Genomic DNA, 17,360 nt, shown 5'->3' with positions numbered 1-17,360 from the left:
TGCTGTATTTTTATACCTGCCTATTGTATTTTCCACGTGGTGCATCTGATGACGTGGGTTATAGCCCACAAAAACTTATGCCCAAATAAATTTGTTATTCTCTAAGGGTGCCACAAAGATTCCTTGTTGTTTTTGCTGATACAGACAGGCTATGTAGTCCTCTGAAAACTGTCATCATGTAATGGGTGACAGCTAAAAAGTGACAAGTTTTTAAAATGCTTATATACCAATGCTAGAAGTCTAAATAATAAGATGGGTGAACTAGAGTGCCTTGTATTAAATTAGGATATTGATATAATAGGCGTCACAGAAACTTGGTGGAATGAGGATAATCAGTGGGACATAGTAATATGTACGAAGGCCAGAATTGGGGGGGGGCGGAGGGCGCTTAAGGATTGGGTTTGCAAGGCCTCAGTCTTGCAAACTACTCCATGTGGCTGCACCGCTGAACCAACACCAATGAAGTCAACAGGGCTCCGTGTGAGCATAGGGGTCTGCCCAAGTGGAATAACGTTTATAATCGGGTCATTATTCACCCTTAGAACAACTTACACATGATAAATATTAAAAATTGTTTACAATGGTATTTGTTTAGTGGCAGCGTTTTGGGAGTGTTCTTGGAATTTGGGTTAACTATTTGAATAAAATTATCGGATACCAGTCATTGTTTCTTTATCAGATTAAAAATCTTCATTTGTATTCTGAAAATTGGAATGCTCCGATGTGCCCCTTCAAGCCCTTTCCAGATTTTATGTAAAAGTTGTAAAGAGGTGGAGAGGCGTACCTGGGCCCTGAATACTTTAACAGCTGTGTTTGGATTAGTGCGTTACTGCCCCAGTCTGTGCTGGGTACATCTACACTGCAGTTTGACACCTGTGGGGTTGGCACGTGCCAGCTGTCTCCGGCACGCAGGGTTTGGGTCACAGGGCTGTTTAACTGTGATGTAGAGGTTCAAGCGCCTGCACTCTGGGACTCTCCCGTCTCGCATGATCCTAGAACCCAGGCTTCAGCCTGAGCCCAAACATCTACATCACAGTTAAACAGCCCCTTAGCTCAAGCCCCACAAGTTTGAGTCAGCTGGCATGGGCCAGCCAGAGGTTTCTAATTGCAGTGTAAACATACCCACTAAGGCTCCTATCTTGCAAAAAAACATATGCATGCCTTTAACTTCACATCCATTGGTAGTCTTACTGAAGACAAATGGGACTACTCAGATGCATGGAGTTAAGCATGCATGTAAGTCTTTGTGGGATCAGGAGCTAAGCACCTATGTGTTTTTTCTAGTAGTCTAGTCATAGACACCCCTAGTTATTGTGATTCAGCTACTGCCTTTGGAAAATTATTCCATTGACTAACTGATCACACTGTTGGAAAATGTTTCTGAATTTTTAACTTGAATTTTTCAGGGTATTACTACTTCTTATTCCCCTTAATCTCCTAAAATAGTTGGCTTCCCCTTTTGAAGTCATTGTTACCAAAGCCATGTCTATGCTACAAAAATATCCATTTGTGTCAGCAATGGGTGTGGTTGAACCAGTGCAGAACAGAGTGCAAGGACAAGGACAAACCATGTTCAGCACATTTTCAGAAACTGGTTAAAATTAGGGCTGTCAAGTGATTAAAAAAATTAATCGTGAGTAATCGAATGATTTAAAAAATTTATTGCATGATTAATCACACTGTTGAACAATAATAGAATACTATTTATTTAAATATTTTTGGATGTTTTCTACATTTTCAAATATATTTATTTCAATTACAACACAGAATACAAAGTGTACAGTGCTCATTTTATATTTATTTTTATTACAAGTATTTGCAATGAAAAAAAACAGAAGAAATAGTATTTTTCAAAGCACCTAATACAAGGACTGTAGTGCAATTTCTTTATCATGAAAGTTGAATTTACAAATGTAGAATTATGTATTTTTAAAAAATGCATTCAAAAATAAAACAATGTAAAATTTTGGAGCCTGCAAGTCCACTCAGTCCTCCTACTTGTTCAGACAATCACTCAGACAAACAAGTTTGTTTACATTTGTAGGAGATAATGCTGCCTGCTTGTTGTTTACAATGTCACCTGAAAGTGAGAACAGGTGTTCTCATGGCACTGTTGCAGCCAGTGTTGCAAGATATTTACGTGCAAGATGCGCTAAAGATTCATATGTGCCTTCATGCTTCAACCACTATTCCAGGGTACATGTGTCCATGCTGATGATGGGTTCTGCTCGATAACAATCCAAAGCAGTGTGGACCCATGCATGTTCATGTTCATTATCTGAGTCAGATGCCACCAGCAGAAGATGGATTTTCTTTTTTGGAGGTTCAGGTTTTGTAGGTTCCGCATCAGAGTGTTGCTCTTTTAAGACTTCTGAAAGCATGCTCCGCGCCTCGTCCCTCTCAGATTTTGTAAGGCATTTTAAATTCTTAAACCTTGAGTTGAGTGCTGTAGCTATCTTTAGAAATTTCACATTGGTATCTTCTTTGCATTTTGTCAAACTTGCAGTGAAAGTGTTCTTAAAATGAACAACATGTGCTGGGTCATCATCCAAGACTGCTATAACATGAAATATATGGCAGAATGCAGGAAAACAGAGCAGGGGACATACAATTCTCCCCCAAGGAGTTCAGTCACAAATTTAATTAATACATTATTTTTTTAACAAGCGTCGTTGGCATGGAAGCACATCCTCTGGAATGGTGGTCGAAGCAGGAAGGGACATATGAACATTTGGCATATCTGGCGCATAAATACCTTGCAATGCCGGCTACAAAAGTGCCATGCAAATTCCTGTTCTCACTTTCTGGTGATATTGTAAGTAAGAAGAGGGCTGAACAGAACCTAGAAGTCCACTCAGTTCTACTTCTTGAAGTTTTACGTTTTGTTTTTGACTGCAGTTATGTAACGAAAAAAAATCTACATTTGTAAGTTGCACTTTCACAACAAAGAGATTGCACTACAGTACTTGTGTGAGGTAAATTGAAAAATACTATTTTTTGTTTATCCTTTTTACAGTGTAAATATTTGTAATAAAAAAGAATATACACTTTGATTTCAATTACAACACAGAATACAATATGTATGAAAATGTAGAAAAACACCCAAAATACAGTATTTAATAAATTTCAAAACTGATTAATCATGATTAACTCAAAAAAGTTAATCGGGTGAGTTAACTGCGATTAGTCGACAGCCCTAGTTAAAATCCAAACATTGCACCCCGAAGAGCTTCAGAATGAAACAAACGATAAGAAGGAAGCTGACTTCATTCATTTTCAGTGTCCATACTGAGAAAAATGCAAAGAAAAACAAATTAAAGAAAGAGCAAAAATCTCAGATGAATTAGTTTTAAAATTCTTTGCCTTTAACCGTCTATGATGGTGTTAGTAACATAGTTAAATAAATGTATTTGTTTACAAGATAGGATTTTTAAGTTGGCGGTGTCCCCTCAAGTTGCTTCTCTTTGAAGATCTGCATTTATTTCTTTGGATCCTTTCTTGGCAGGAATGTGTTGCATGTAGTTTTGAGCTTCTCAGAAAGCTGGTGGAGGGTGCGTATGGGACAGAGGTGGTGTGCCAACTCACAGCTGTCACCTACCTGGCCACTTTGTGATGACTTGATGTAGCTGCCCGCCTACATTTCCCATTTCGTATTCAGGATTATTTTCTCCCAAGTGAACTTTAATTTTTGGGACAGGGATAATCTCTCCATATATCTTTGTATAGCACCAAGCATAATGGGGCGCAGGCCCTGATTGGAGCTTCTGGCTGCTACAGTAATAAAAATAAACCTTCCTTTGGGCTTTTGCCTGTTTCTCTGATCTTTTGGAAGTATCTATGCCTCCTCCATTGTGTCAATGAATTTGATCACTATACTTTTCTTTTCTCCTTCCTTATTGCTGGTAAAGGTATTGAACAATACAGAACTCAACACTGACCTCTTTGGAACTCTTCTTAATTCCATGTCTTGGATTTATGTTGTACCATTTCATTGCTCTCTGCTCACGATCCATCAGACAGCTTTGTGTCTTTTCTGCAGTATTCTTTGTTCTGATGTCTCTGTTAGACTCTCAAGTGGGGCTTCATTGAAAGCTTTCCCAAGATCTAGTTGTTTTACATTCTCTGCATTTCTTTTGCCCACCTGATACGTGACTGTAGTAAAGAAAGCTTTTGAATATTTAAGGCAGAGTATAATCTTTATGCAGGCATAGTGCCTAATTGCTCCCTTTTTGCTTCAATATTGTTTTTCAGGATTGAAATTAGCCAAATGGGTTGGTAATTTTCTTGAGCTCCCTTTTTTTGCCCAAAAGAGGCTCCTGAGCAGGAGCTGTGTGGTCACATAGCTTAGGGCAAAGATGTGTGGCTACACTATGGTAAGACCATCATCTGGCAAACTGGCATAGAGAAATGATGTGATAATGGCACACTTCTCTCCTGAGCTTCGCTTTTAAATGATACTCCTCAGTGCCCTCAGTTATTATGTAACCCTACTTTTTTACTTAGATCTTCACTGTGCATTTCTGATTACATATGTCCAGTATTTGGAAATGTAGGCCTGCAGTGTATAATTTTATAATTAAGATGCTGGACTGAGACTGAAGAGATCTGGGTTCTGTTCCCAGTTTTGCAGTAGATTTCTTTTGTCACCTTGGGCAAGTCACTTAATTTCTGTCTGTCCGTCAGTTCTGATCTATAAATGGTAGCAGTAATACTTCACAGAAGGGTTGTGAGAATAAATTCATATAGTGTATGTGATATTATAGTAATGAGCACTATAGAAGAGCTTATAAAAATAAAAATTCTACTCTGGTCCAGAAGGTAGTACAGTAGTTTACAGAAAGCTAAAATTACTTCTGTGTCTTTTTGGTATGGTCTTTCTGCAGATGGGTTGGGGTGATTTGGGAGTGTTTGGAGAGCCCTCTAAAGAAACCCCTAACTTGGACCAGATGGCTTCAGAAGGGATGCTCTTCCCAAATTTCTACACTGCTAACCCTCTGTGCTCTCCATGTAAGTAAACTTCAGTTTATACTACCATGTAAAATTGCCACCTTCTGAGAAGATTGGGATGTTTGCCAGCATCTTACATAAACTAGCAACCAAACCAGTGATTACCCTTAAGGCAGTGTTAGGATTTGGAGCTTTCATCTTGCATTTTGCTTCCTTTTTATTTTTTTCTTGAGGAAAAACTACAATCTTCTGTTCATACAAAACAGTATTTTAGTCATCAAAACAATTCATTTAAGGGATTTTTTTTTATTCTGTTTTAGCCTTCAGGCCTCTGCAGCTGAATTATTTCATCTCTTCCCTCTTTGGGGCAATCAGACAAAACAGTATCTAAATCTTTGTTGGACAAATCCAACAGGAAGGAAGCACACAATGGGCTTGATTCTGTTCTGTAGGCAGAACTTCCATTGACTTTGGGACTTTCATGCATGGAGCAACTATACGTTCCGGCCCATTGTCGTCATTGTTAGCCACTAAGAGATTTAGAGAGGGGAAAAGGGACAAACCCATTTGAGTCCCATGTAGATTTTACATCTTTGTCACTGTGTCTGGTTCTTCAAGTCTGATTGCCAGCTGACAGCTAAAATATAAAGGAGAAAAGAGGACTTTCTGGGGCCTCCATTCAGGAAAACGTTTAACCATATGTTTAAGTCCATCCCCATTCAGGAAAGCACTAAAACACCTGCTTAAGTCCCATTTACTTCAGTAGGATTTAAGCAGATGCTTAAAGTTAAACATCTGCTTAACTACTTTCCTGAATCAGAGCCTTGATCTCTATCATGCTACAGATGGATACCTTGCCTTTGTTCATTGTAGAAGTAGATAAAATGCTTTTGCCAAGGCAAGATAATGAATGTAAATTTAGCAAATAACTGATTTATCTTAGCTAGATTAAGATGTCTCCCATATACTCACCCCAGAAATACTGTTTAAAGTTACTTGGACAGAATGGCAGCTGCATTTCCTATCTGGAGGTGGTCACGTTTCAGTAGTGGGTAAACGGCTTTCTGCACACAAGGGCCAGATTCCAATCTCCGTGGAACTGGAGTAACTCCATTAACATCAGTGGTGTCACTTTGGATTTATGCTAGTGTGGCTGTTATCAGAATCTGGCCAAGTATGTACATCACTTTAGGATCCTTTGGGTTGATGATTACTCTTATCAGCTAAACAGTAATATATAGCAGAAATTCCCTACAATCTCCAGTCATTATGCGGTCATCAGCCAAAACATGACCTCTAAAGCAGATAATTTGTATAAAGAAAATAAGACACCCTATTCATGCTTTCTTTGTTTTGATTGTTTTATCTGCAGCACGGGCAGCGCTGTTGACGGGACGTCTCCCCATCAGGAATGGGTTCTACACCACGAATGCACATGCCAGAAATGGTGCGAACATCAGTGCTGCTTCTCCTGGAAATGCCTTTTCTTCCTTTACTCTTTGCCTTTTCGCTTGGCAGCAGGCATGGCTGAATATTGGCATTTGGCTCTGTGCTCTCCCTTCATGGGTTTTCCAGGAGGTACATTTTCAGAGTGACAACAAGGGATTGGCATGTAGCTCCACTGCAGTTAATAAGAACAGGTGTGAAGTCTATTGCTTCTTACACATGATGCTGGAAAGGAAGGACATCGCCAAATGTTCGCATTAAGCAAAAAGACCTAAGTTAAAATGTTAATCTGTTTGCTTCTGCTGGCTGAGATGTTGTTTCCTTGGGTGGGCTAATTAACATTGAGTGAAAGAAGAAAAGTGACGTGGGATATGGTATTAACGTCCTAGGTTAAGAACAAGCTGTTTAAAATCCAGTCTGTCGTGGGGTTTATAATCACTGCTGGGACACCTCCTTGTAGTTCATCTGGGGATTAGCTCTTGACCAGTCTAATGCCTCCTCCTTCAGTTGCTCATCCCATAGTCTCTCTCTCTCTCTCTCTCTGGACTCAGGTTGCTCCCTCTTTGTGTCTCAGGCAGTCTTTTGATCCGCTAGCCAGTCAGTGCCACTTTTCCAGTGGCCAGTAGGGGAATCCAGGCCTGCCCGCTACTCGGGGTTCCAGTCCAGGGACACTATGCCCAGCAACCACAGTCTGCTCCAGCTCCAACCTTGTTGCCAATTCCGTGGGCTTTTTCCTGCCTTTCTTCCCTATCTTCTGGCCCCCCTCTTCTCCTTGTGGCTATGTCACCCTCCCCTTGGGTTCTTGCCAGAGTCTGTATTCTAAGGCAGGATCGCAGGGCTTACCCCCGCTCAGGCCACCTCCTCATCTCTTATCAATTGCCTTCCTCACTAGGGAGTGACTGCAGAGCTCCTCCCTGCAGCCCTTCTCCTGCCACCAACTTCCTCTCTTTAGAAGCCTATCCCAGCAGGGCTTCATCAGCTGTTAGGCCTTAGGCCTTGCTTCCTGAAGCAGCCTGTCCTGTAAGGTTAATTGGCCATTTTTAACAGGTTCAAGTCTTGTGTGGGGCGAACACCGTATCATACAGTCTTACAGAAGTAAACCTTTCCCAGCCAGTTAAACAAGGACAGTTACATAACACGATGCTGCCTGCCAGGAGAGCTCTCCTCCAGAACTCATGAAGGAATGTACCTGCTCAGAATGTCTTTGTGTTGATCTAGTTGGTGTCTAGTTCTAAAATTACAGGTGCTTTATGAGACCATGCATCTGGGCACACACAGCTACCTATTGGTTCACACTGTCCATCAGTGGGAGAACTTGGGTATCTCCTAACTCACTGACGGTTGTGCCCTGTGTTCTCAACTACAAAATATTGGAGGCACGCTATTTTGGATCAGCCAGTGCACTTTGAGCAAGTCCATTTGTCCTTTATTTAATTAATCCTTTGACTTATAAAAATGCACTAATTGTAGATAACTTCAAGCAGTTTGGCAAAAGTATAAACCAAACGGCCCCAATTTGCTCTCCTTACAGCCACCCCTACCTGCATCCACACTGTCCCTCCAGCCAACAAAGGCTGCATGTGTGAAGGTCTCTCTTACCTGGGTCAGTGAGTTTGCTGAGTCAGCTTGTTTCCAGACCTGGTGGGCTGGAGAATTTGAATCCTATACTAAGTATTGTTGGACCCTTGAGCTAGCCCAATTTTTGGTCCAAATAAGCTTATAGGGATGTGTCCATAAGCTTTCATGACCTGCTTGCTAGCCTTAGTGATGAGTTAAAAAACATGTTCTTGTTTTATACAGCCTATACGCCACAGGAGATAGTAGGGGGAATCCCAGATTCTGAGCTGCTGCTTCCAGAATTGCTGAAGAAGGCGGGATATGTCAGTAAGATCATTGGCAAATGGTAAACTTGTCTTGAGATTCCTTGTTTGTATGTGTATGTGATTTAGTAATGCAGAGAGATTGGGAGAATCAGAGTCTGAAAAAAACTTTTCAAGCTCAAACATCTGTCTTTTCAAATCTGGGCAGGATCTTCCCACCTGCTGTGATTAATTTCTGAATAGAGTGCTACTGATTTATAGATAGATATAGCAAAAAAAGGCCCTCAACCCTTTGTGCTTTCATTCAGCACTACATTGTGTTCATTTTCATCAGAAATCACAGCGATGTTCTGTTGGAGCATGTCCCTTGCCCTCTACAATTTTTTGTCTTTGGCCCCTGCTGTATATCATTGATACTCTGCAGATAAGTGTGACTTGTAAACTGTCGGCTTTTTTTTTTTTTTAAGCAGCGGAATGTTAGGATAGAAATGAAGATACAGTCACATGAAGGAAACATGCTTGATATTAGACAGAGCTACAGAGAAGAGTGATGGCCTAATCTAGCAGAGAAAAGGGTAAATAAATAGACAGTGAAAGAGTATTGACCAAAGATCTGAGTGAACTACATCCCAAGAATTTTAAAAGAACTAAGGGCTTGATCCTGTTCTCATTGAAGTCACTGACAAAACTCCATTGACTCTTATGGGTGCAGGCCCATATCTTAACAAAGGAAACATAAGAACTTGTGAACCTAATCTTCAATAAATCATGGCAGTCAGGAGGGATACCTGGCAACTAAATGCAACTGTGGTTCCTGTGCAGGGTAGGAGGGAAAAGCTGGAGAGCTGCCAAACAAATACAATAGGCTTCTTTGATGGGATTACTATTGTAGAAGTTGAAGAGAAGCCAGCGGGCATAGAACATATGAATTTCAATAAAGAACTTGTGTGATGTGATTGAGTCCCATTGGGTTTCTAGGTCTCCATGCTGGTAATTCACAATTCGTAGTAGTACTGTGTAATAAATAAATGCATAAATAATAAACTTCAAAACTGCATAGATACCAACTTGATATAACATTTTTAACAAACAGAGTGATTGTTAATAATTCAACCTTCAAGTGGGGACCAGTATTAAGGTAGTCAGTTATGGAATCCATATTATTTAACAATATTAACAATATAAAGAAAGGTATAGATTCAACTGTGATCAAATTTTCCAGCAGCACAGAAATTGGAAGGAAAGTAAATGAATCTAAGACGGTGAATTATTTATTAGCCCAAATCCAAACAACAAAGTGGCCAGGAAAAATCGGATCAGTGGGCTGAGTGCATTGAGATGCATTCAGTGCTAATAAATGTAAATTCATACAGCTAGGGAAAGGAAATAAGCAGCACAAATACATATTGGTTCCAGACAGTTATCTGGAAAGCAGCGAGTCTGGAAAACCTTCTAGTGATAATAAAAAGCAAAGTAAACATGAACTCATAATGCAGTGCCGTTGTGAACCTAAGAATTGCGGTACATCAGCTGCTTCAGAGAAGGGTGCTGGCAGATGTGAGATAATCTGACCCCATTAAAGTTTCATCGTAACCCTTATTGGTTAGCAACTGGTTTAAGCCATAAACACGAGGTTTTATGTCTCTCTTAACCTTCTCTTTTAAGTATTTGCTATTACAACTCTGAATATTATTTGCAGTTTTGTTATAGCCATGTTGGTCCCAGGATATTAGAGAGACAGGTGGGTGAGCGGTGGGACCTTCTACCACCTGTGGAGGGTGAGGAACCCCAGTGGGCTAGCCTGTACACCACCCTGGACCTATGGCCTGCCGGGGATATCGGTTGCTAGCTCCTTCATGGAGCCGTGAGCATGAGTGTGTACCTAGCACAGTTCAACCCCATCCCCGATGCCCGCCCCTTTTGCTGCTTGAGGTGCCTGCGTATCTAGAATGTGCCAGGTTGCAGCCTCTAATCCAACTCCTCCAGAACCTGTTGAGGTTCTGGCTGCACTTTTCCCCACATCTATTCATATATGCCCACTCAGTCCGTGGCCCCACAAGGTAGTGAGACCTCCTCGTCAATCTCCTTCTGGCACTGGCCAAAATAGCCATCTTCAACACCAGGAGAAGGATGCTGGATGGGGAGGTGCTTTGCGACTGTGGGGCCTATTTCTGTTCCTCCCTTGGCTCACTCATCCAGGCAGAGTTCCTCTGGGTGGCGTCCACTGGCTCCTTGGACAGCTTTGAGTAGCAGGTGGGTGCTGTCCGGGGTTCTCCGCTTGGTGTCCCCTTCTGGATCCCTAGTTTTGAACCTGTGACCTCTACTCCCTGCCCTGTTATTTCTTAGTTGTCCCCCACAGTCCCAGGTCCAGTGACTCCTCCCCAAAGGTTGGGAGGCGCCTTTAGATGCGGACGGGCTTGCTCCCCTCTGCCTCCCAGAATTTCAATAAGGCCTTTTATTGGGCCAACTTCTGTTGGTGAGAGACACAAGCTTTTGAATTTATGCAGAACTCTTCAACTCTGGGAAAGATGCTTGGAGTGTCTCAGTTAAATAGAAGGTGAAAAAGATAAGGAGTTAACACATGTCGCAAGAGGCCACTCAAAGTGAAGTTAACAATTGAAGGAGAAAAGAGGGTTTATGGGTTCCAGATTGTTGTAAATGAGACATAAATCCAGTGTCTTTATGAAGCCCATGATTTTTGCTGTCTAGCAGAGTTATGAATTTAAAAGCTTCCAGGCTCGTCTTTTGAAGGTGTTTGTGCAGAGGACTGAGAGGTCAGACATGGAGTGATTGTTCTGTAAATAGTGTTTGCCCACAGATGATAGGGTGTTTTTGTCTTTTATCATTTTTCTGTGTGAGTTCATTCGACAGCATAGTGACTGTCTGGTTTCAACCACACAGTTGCTATTGGGACATTTAGTGCACTGGATGAGGAAACCATATGTTGTGATTGGCATGTGTAGGAACCATGGATCTTGAAAGGTGTGTTGTGGGGGTGTTGATCATCGCAACAGGTGGACATATGTCTGCAGGTTTTGCATCTGTTGTTCTGGAAGCGTCTGGTGGTGTGTCCTGGTCTGTAGGGAGCTTGCCTCTGATGATGAGCTTGGCAGGGTTGGGGGTGTTGTTTGAAGGCCAGAAGAGGGAGTTCAGGAAAGATTTCTTTCAACATGTGGTCCGCATCGAGTATGGGTTGTAGTTGTTTGATGATACCCTGTATGGGTTCCAGTGTGCGGTGGTAAGTGACAACTAGGAGTGTACAGTTGTGGGGGCGGGGGGGAGTGTTTGCTGTATTGAAGAAGGTTCTTTTGGAGTATTTGGGTGGCCCATTCCATGATGTGATCTACTTCTCCGGCGGAGTGTCCTTGTGCGGTAAAGGTAGTTTTAAGTGTGCTGAGGTATGTATCCTGGACTTTCTTGATGGGGCATACTCTGTGGTATCTGAATTCCTGACTATGGGTAACAGATGTCTTGGTGTGTTTGGGTTGGTTACTGGATTGGTGAAGATAGGTGTGGTGATCTGGGGATTTCTTATATATGTAGTTGTCTGTAGGGCTCCATTGTTGAAGTTGATCATGGTGTCCAGGAAGCTGGTGCTGGTGTGGGAATGTTTTAGAGAAGGTTTGATGGTGGGTGCTGGTTGTTGAAGTTGTAGTGGTAATCTTTGAGGGAGTTTAAGTTGTCTGTCCAGAGGATGAAAATATCATCAATGTATCTCAGATATATCATTGGTTTTGTGGTGCATTTGTCCAGAAATTCTTCCTCAAACTGACCCATGAAGAGGCTGGGCAAACACAAAGAAAACCTGCACAACATCTTCAAAAGATGAGCCTGGGAGCTTAAATTCATAACTCTGATAGACCCCAAAAATCATGGACTTAATAAAAAGAAAAGGAGTACTTGTGGGACCTTAGAGACTAACAAATTTATTTGAGCATAAGCTTTCGTGAGCTACAGCTCACTTCATCGGATGCGTGCAGTGGAAAATACAGTGGGGAGATTTATATACATAGAGAACATGAAACAATGGGTGTTACCATACACACTGTAACAAGAGTGATCACTTAAGGTGAGCTATTACCAGCAGGAGAGCGGGGGGGGGAAAAAAACCTTTTGTAGTGATAATCAAGGTGGGCCATTTCCAGCAGTTGACAAGAACGTCTGAGGAACAGTGGGGGGTTGGGGGAGGGGATAAACATGGGGAAATAGTTTTACTTTGTGTAAAGACCCATCCACTCCCAGTCTCTATTCAAGCCTAAGTTATTGTATCCAGTTTGCAAATTAATTCCAATTCAGCAGTGTCTCGTTGGAGTCTGTTTTTGAAGTTTTTTTGTTGAAGTATTGCCACTTTTAGGTCTGTAATCGAGTGACCAGAGAGATTGAAGTGTTCTTCGACTGGTTTTTGAATGTTATAATTCTTGACATCTGATTTATGTCCGTTTATTCTTTTACGTAGAGACTGTCCAGTTTGACCAATGTACATGGCAGAGGGGCATTGCTGGCACATGATGGCATATATCACATTGGTAGATGTGCAGGTGAACGAGCCTCTGATAGTGTGGTTGATGTGATTAGGCCCTATGATGGTGTCCCCTGAATAGATATGTGGACACAGTTGGCAATGGGCTTTGTTGCAAGGATCAGTTCCTGGGTTAGTGGTTCTGTTGTGTGATGTGTGGTTGCTGGTGAGTATTTGCTTCAGGTTGGGGGGCTGTCTCTAAGCAAGGACTGGCCTGTCTCCCAAGATCTGTGAGAGTGATGGGTCATCCTTCAGGATAGGTTGTAGATCCTTGATGATGCGTTGGAGAGGTTTTAGTTGGGGGCTGCAGGTGATGGCTAGTGGCGTTCTGTTATTTTCTTTGTTGGGCCTGCCCTGTAGTAGGTGACTTCTGGGTACTGTTCTGGCTCTGTCAATCTGTTTCTTCACTTCAGCAGGTGGGTATTGTAGTTGTAAGAATGCTTGATAGATAAAGACACTGGATTTATGGCTCACTATAACAATCTGGAACGCACAAACCCTCCTTTTGTCCTTCAGTTGTGGAGGTGTTTACCACCCACTTCACCTTGAATGGTCTCTTGCAACATGTGTTAACTCCTTATCTGTTCTACCCTGTAGTTACACTCTGAGCACTTTTCTCAGAGCTTCTCTCTCTCACCAACAGAAGTTGGTCCAATAAAAGATATTATCTCACTCCCCTTGTCTCTTTGAATTTTATGTTATCCTTGTAAATTTTCAGTCCCTCTTTGAATCTTGCCAAGTTCTTGGCCTCGGTGACATCCCAGGGCAGTGAGTTCCACAGTCATATTATGCTCAGTGTTGATAAATGCAAAGTAGTGCACACTGGAAAACATAATCCTAATTATACATATAAAATGTTGGGGTCTAATTTAGCTGTTACCACTCAAGAAAGAGATTTTGGAGTCATTGTGGATATTTCTCTGAAAACATCCACTTAATGTGCAGCAGCCATCAAAAAAGCTAACAGAATGTTGGAAATCATTAATAAAGGGATTGATAATAAGACAGAAAATATCATATTGCCTCTATATAAATCCATGGTACACCCACATCTTGAATACTACATACAGATGTGGTCACCCCATCTCAAAAAAAGATCAGAAAAGTGCAACAAAAATGATTAGGGACAGCTGGAACAGCTTCCATATGAGGAGAGATTAATAAGACTTGGACTTTTCAGCTTGGAAAAGAGACAAATAATGGGGGAATATGATCGAGGTCTATAAAATCATGACTGGTGTTGAGAAAGTAAATAAGGAAATGTTATTTACTCCTTCTCATAACACAAGAATGAGGGGTCACCCAATGAAATTAATAGGCATTTGTTTAAAACAAACAAAAGGAGATATTTCTTCACACAACGCAGAGTCAACCTGTGGAACTCCTTGCCAGCGGATGTTGTTTAGGCCAAGACCATAACAGGGTTCAAAAAAGAACAAGATAAATTCATGGAGGATGTATCCATTGATGGACCTTAGCTAAAATGAGCAGGGAAGCTGGGAATGAGCGACGGGATGAATCACTTGATGATGACCTGTTCTGTTCATTCCCTCTGGGGCACCTGGCATTGACCACTGTTGGAAGACAGGGTATTGGGCTAAATGGACCTTTGGTCTGACCCAGTATGGCCATTCTTATTATGTGTTGGGTGGTAAAAGTATTCCCCTTGCTCAGTTTTGAATTTACTGACTTTGAGTTTCATTGACTTCCCTCATTCTTGTGTTATGAGAGAGGGAGAACAGGAGCGTCTAATCTACCTTCTCTAACTCATTATTTATTTATTTTGTATGCTTTCCTCGTATTCCTTCTTATTTGCCTCCTTTGTAAACTATCCCACTTTTTAAAATCTCTCTGCATATCAGATTTTCCGTGCCCCTAGTCACTGTGAAGATAGCTAGGGGTATTTTTGTTGTGGTGTGTGTGTGCGTATGTATGTGGGGATTCCACATGTAAAACGAGGGACATTTGTGGTTCTAATTTACACAGCCAGCGTGTGACTGGATCAGGAATCGTGAGGCTAAATTAGTGTCTGGTGTAATACCATTGATCTCATTGGGTTTACGCCAGGGACCAATTTAATCCAATGAGTGCACTTCCGGTCCCCAAATTTTAGAGACGATACAAAAGAGGGCAACAGAACCGATCCATGAGTTAAAGACAAAGACGTATGAGGAAAGACTGAAGTGACACGTGCATGTTCAGCTAGAAATTTCTCCAGTTGAGACAGTGAGAGAATGACCATCTATAAATACTTTCACAAATGAAGGAAGTGAGTTATTCACAGTCCCAGAAGATGTGGAAGGAAAGGAGCAGTAGCCTGAAGCTAAAGAAGGAAAGTTTAAATTTCATATCCAGGACAACGCTGTTAACAGAAGTTTGCTTGTGTGTGGCGGGGGGGGGCTGGCTTTCATATGTACATTCTAAGGGTCTCATTGCCATTTACACTAAAGCCCCATTACACCACTCTGGCAGCATAAAGGGCCTTAAAGTAAATGTAATTGTAAATTACACACACTTTGTGGCCCCTTTACACAATTTACTGGTGTAGAAGAGCCTTGGTATAAATGAGACTTAAGCCCTAAATTAATTATTATATGTATTTTTGCTCTGTTCTGGGCAGCTCTACCTAAGGCACCATCATCACAAATAATCAACATGTTTAGAGAGAAGAGAAGTTGGACATTGACTTAATGAAGCTACTGGAACAGTGGCAGGGATTTCTGTAATCTCCTTGAATGCACGTTTTTGTCTAGTCATTATTTATTTGGCTATCTAGAGTACTGTAACTAATCACTGAAGTTTTCCTTTAGCATCATTGAAAGATATTTCTTTCTACACAGTTCTGATAAGATTACTATTTACTCCTTTGCAATGGACTCCTGAACTCTTTCTGGCTTTTGTTCCTAGGCATCTGGGTCACAGACCCCAATTCCACCCCTTGAAGCATGGATTTGATGAATGGTTTGGATCTCCTAATTGCCATTTTGGACCTTACGATAACAAAGCCACCCCAAACATCCCTGTTTACAGGGACAGGGAAATGATTGGCAGGTAATTCAGCTGTTTGTTCCAGGGCTCATTTAAAAAAAATATTTTGGAAGTTGTCAACGGCTTGTTTTCTTTGCTTTCCTTGTGGTCTTACTCAGCTGTCCTGTGGTCTACTGAAAGATGAGCGTTCAATCAGTAAGCTATCTTCAGTTAGGAGAGGCTGGATCAGACACAGCAGTAACACCATGGCTTGGTTGGATGGGCAGCAATCTCCAGAAACCTCACACCATGCCAAGAGTTATTGGACATGAACGAAGGAAATGTCAGTCATCAGGGATGAACTGGTTCAAATCCAGTAACTCCCCACTTAACATCCTCTCTCTTAACGTTGTTTCAATCTTATGTCCCTGCTCCATTACAGAACATGCTTGTTTAAAGTTGTTGAATGCTCCCCTATAATGTCGTTTGGCCACCTGCTTTGTCCACGGCTGGCAGCCCCCCTACGCACCCTCCCCCCAGCACCTCCTGCCCGCCGGCAGACCCTGTGGATCAGCGCCTTCCCCCTGCTCCCCCCACCTCCTGCTCGTGGCAACCAGCTGTCTTGCGGTTTTCAGGAGGCTGGGGGGAGAAGCGAGGATGCAGTGGGCAGCCTCCCCCCTCCTTCCCCTGCCTCCTGAATGCTGGGTTAGGGTTAGAGCATTTGTCACTTGAAGTAGGAGATTTTTGCAGCTGAGAGGGCAAGTCAAGATGGGACACTTGGAGGAGTACGGTGTTGAATGAAGAAGGATCTTGGCAGCCAGAGGGAGTCAGAGCGTTTGTGTCTGGGCAACGCCTGCTAGATCTTCCAGCTTCCTTTCTCACTCCCAGATTTACCTTCTTATTGAGAGAGATGCACGATCCAGTGGTTAAAGCACAGGGATAAGAAACAAATTCCTGAGTTCTAAGCCTGTCTCTCATATTGTGTCTCAGTTTTCCCATCTGTAAAATGGGAACATTAATAGTGCCCTACTTTTATGGGGTTGTTCATGTTTTTAAAGCACCTTGAAAATTATAAGCACTAGATCTGTGCTAAATTTTAGTCTGAACTCCTCAGCTGTTCCCTGCTGGGATCCTGGCATCCTCATCCCGACCTCAAAAGATGAACTTAAAGCCCAGCTGCTTTAGTGCTGGGCTTTTATCTGGCATCTTGCTTTTTAATGATGGAATGCTCTGGTGCTCAAGTGTGAGAGGCCTCAAAGGCCAGTGCACTTAAGGAAGGGATAAGGGAGTGCCCAAAATTCCCTTACATGCCAGAGTGTTCACATATTCAAACCAGGTATTGCACCAGGCATTTCTCACAAGCGATGCAGCTAACTTCAAGGGTGAATGTTGGCTGCCAGGGTTGTGGCAGGCTAGAGAGCCAAGAACAAAGTGCATGTTGCTAAAATGTGCTCATGGACCACAAATAGGCCATTGCTGCTCTAACCCATCTCCCACAGGTGCTCATCCAACTGTGCCTCTTTTGGAACCTGATTCCATTCCCTTACTGAAGGCATTTTTATATCTCCCCTCCCTGTTTGTGGTAACCCTTTCTATGTTTTCATCATGACATCCCACCATTGCCTCTGACCTTGCAATTTCACTGTTCTCTTCTAACCTTA

General features: G+C 42.1%; 1 protein-coding gene across 4 annotated transcripts in view; it reads left to right on the top strand.

The window, feature by feature from the left end:
* The window catches only part of GALNS (galactosamine (N-acetyl)-6-sulfatase), a 66,889-nt gene that overhangs the window by 1,670 nt on the left and 47,859 nt on the right, over positions 1-17,360 (top strand). For 2 of the 4 annotated variants that reach the window (XR_012641585.1, XM_074968911.1), the window contains exons 2-5: positions 4,884-5,007; positions 6,320-6,394; positions 8,194-8,296; positions 15,640-15,783. Coding sequence is in view for 3 of the 4 variants with exons in the window: in XM_074968911.1 (XP_074825012.1) it covers positions 4,884-5,007; positions 6,320-6,394; positions 8,194-8,296; positions 15,640-15,783 (446 nt within the window). In the remaining variant the exon portion in view is untranslated. The other 2 variants (XM_074968913.1, XM_074968912.1) reach the window with 2 other exon arrangements.

This window comes from Natator depressus, chromosome 12 (genome assembly GCF_965152275.1).
Source record: "Natator depressus isolate rNatDep1 chromosome 12, rNatDep2.hap1, whole genome shotgun sequence".
Lineage (NCBI taxonomy): Eukaryota > Metazoa > Chordata > Testudines > Cheloniidae > Natator > Natator depressus.
This window is presented reverse-complemented; position numbering and strand designations above follow the sequence as displayed.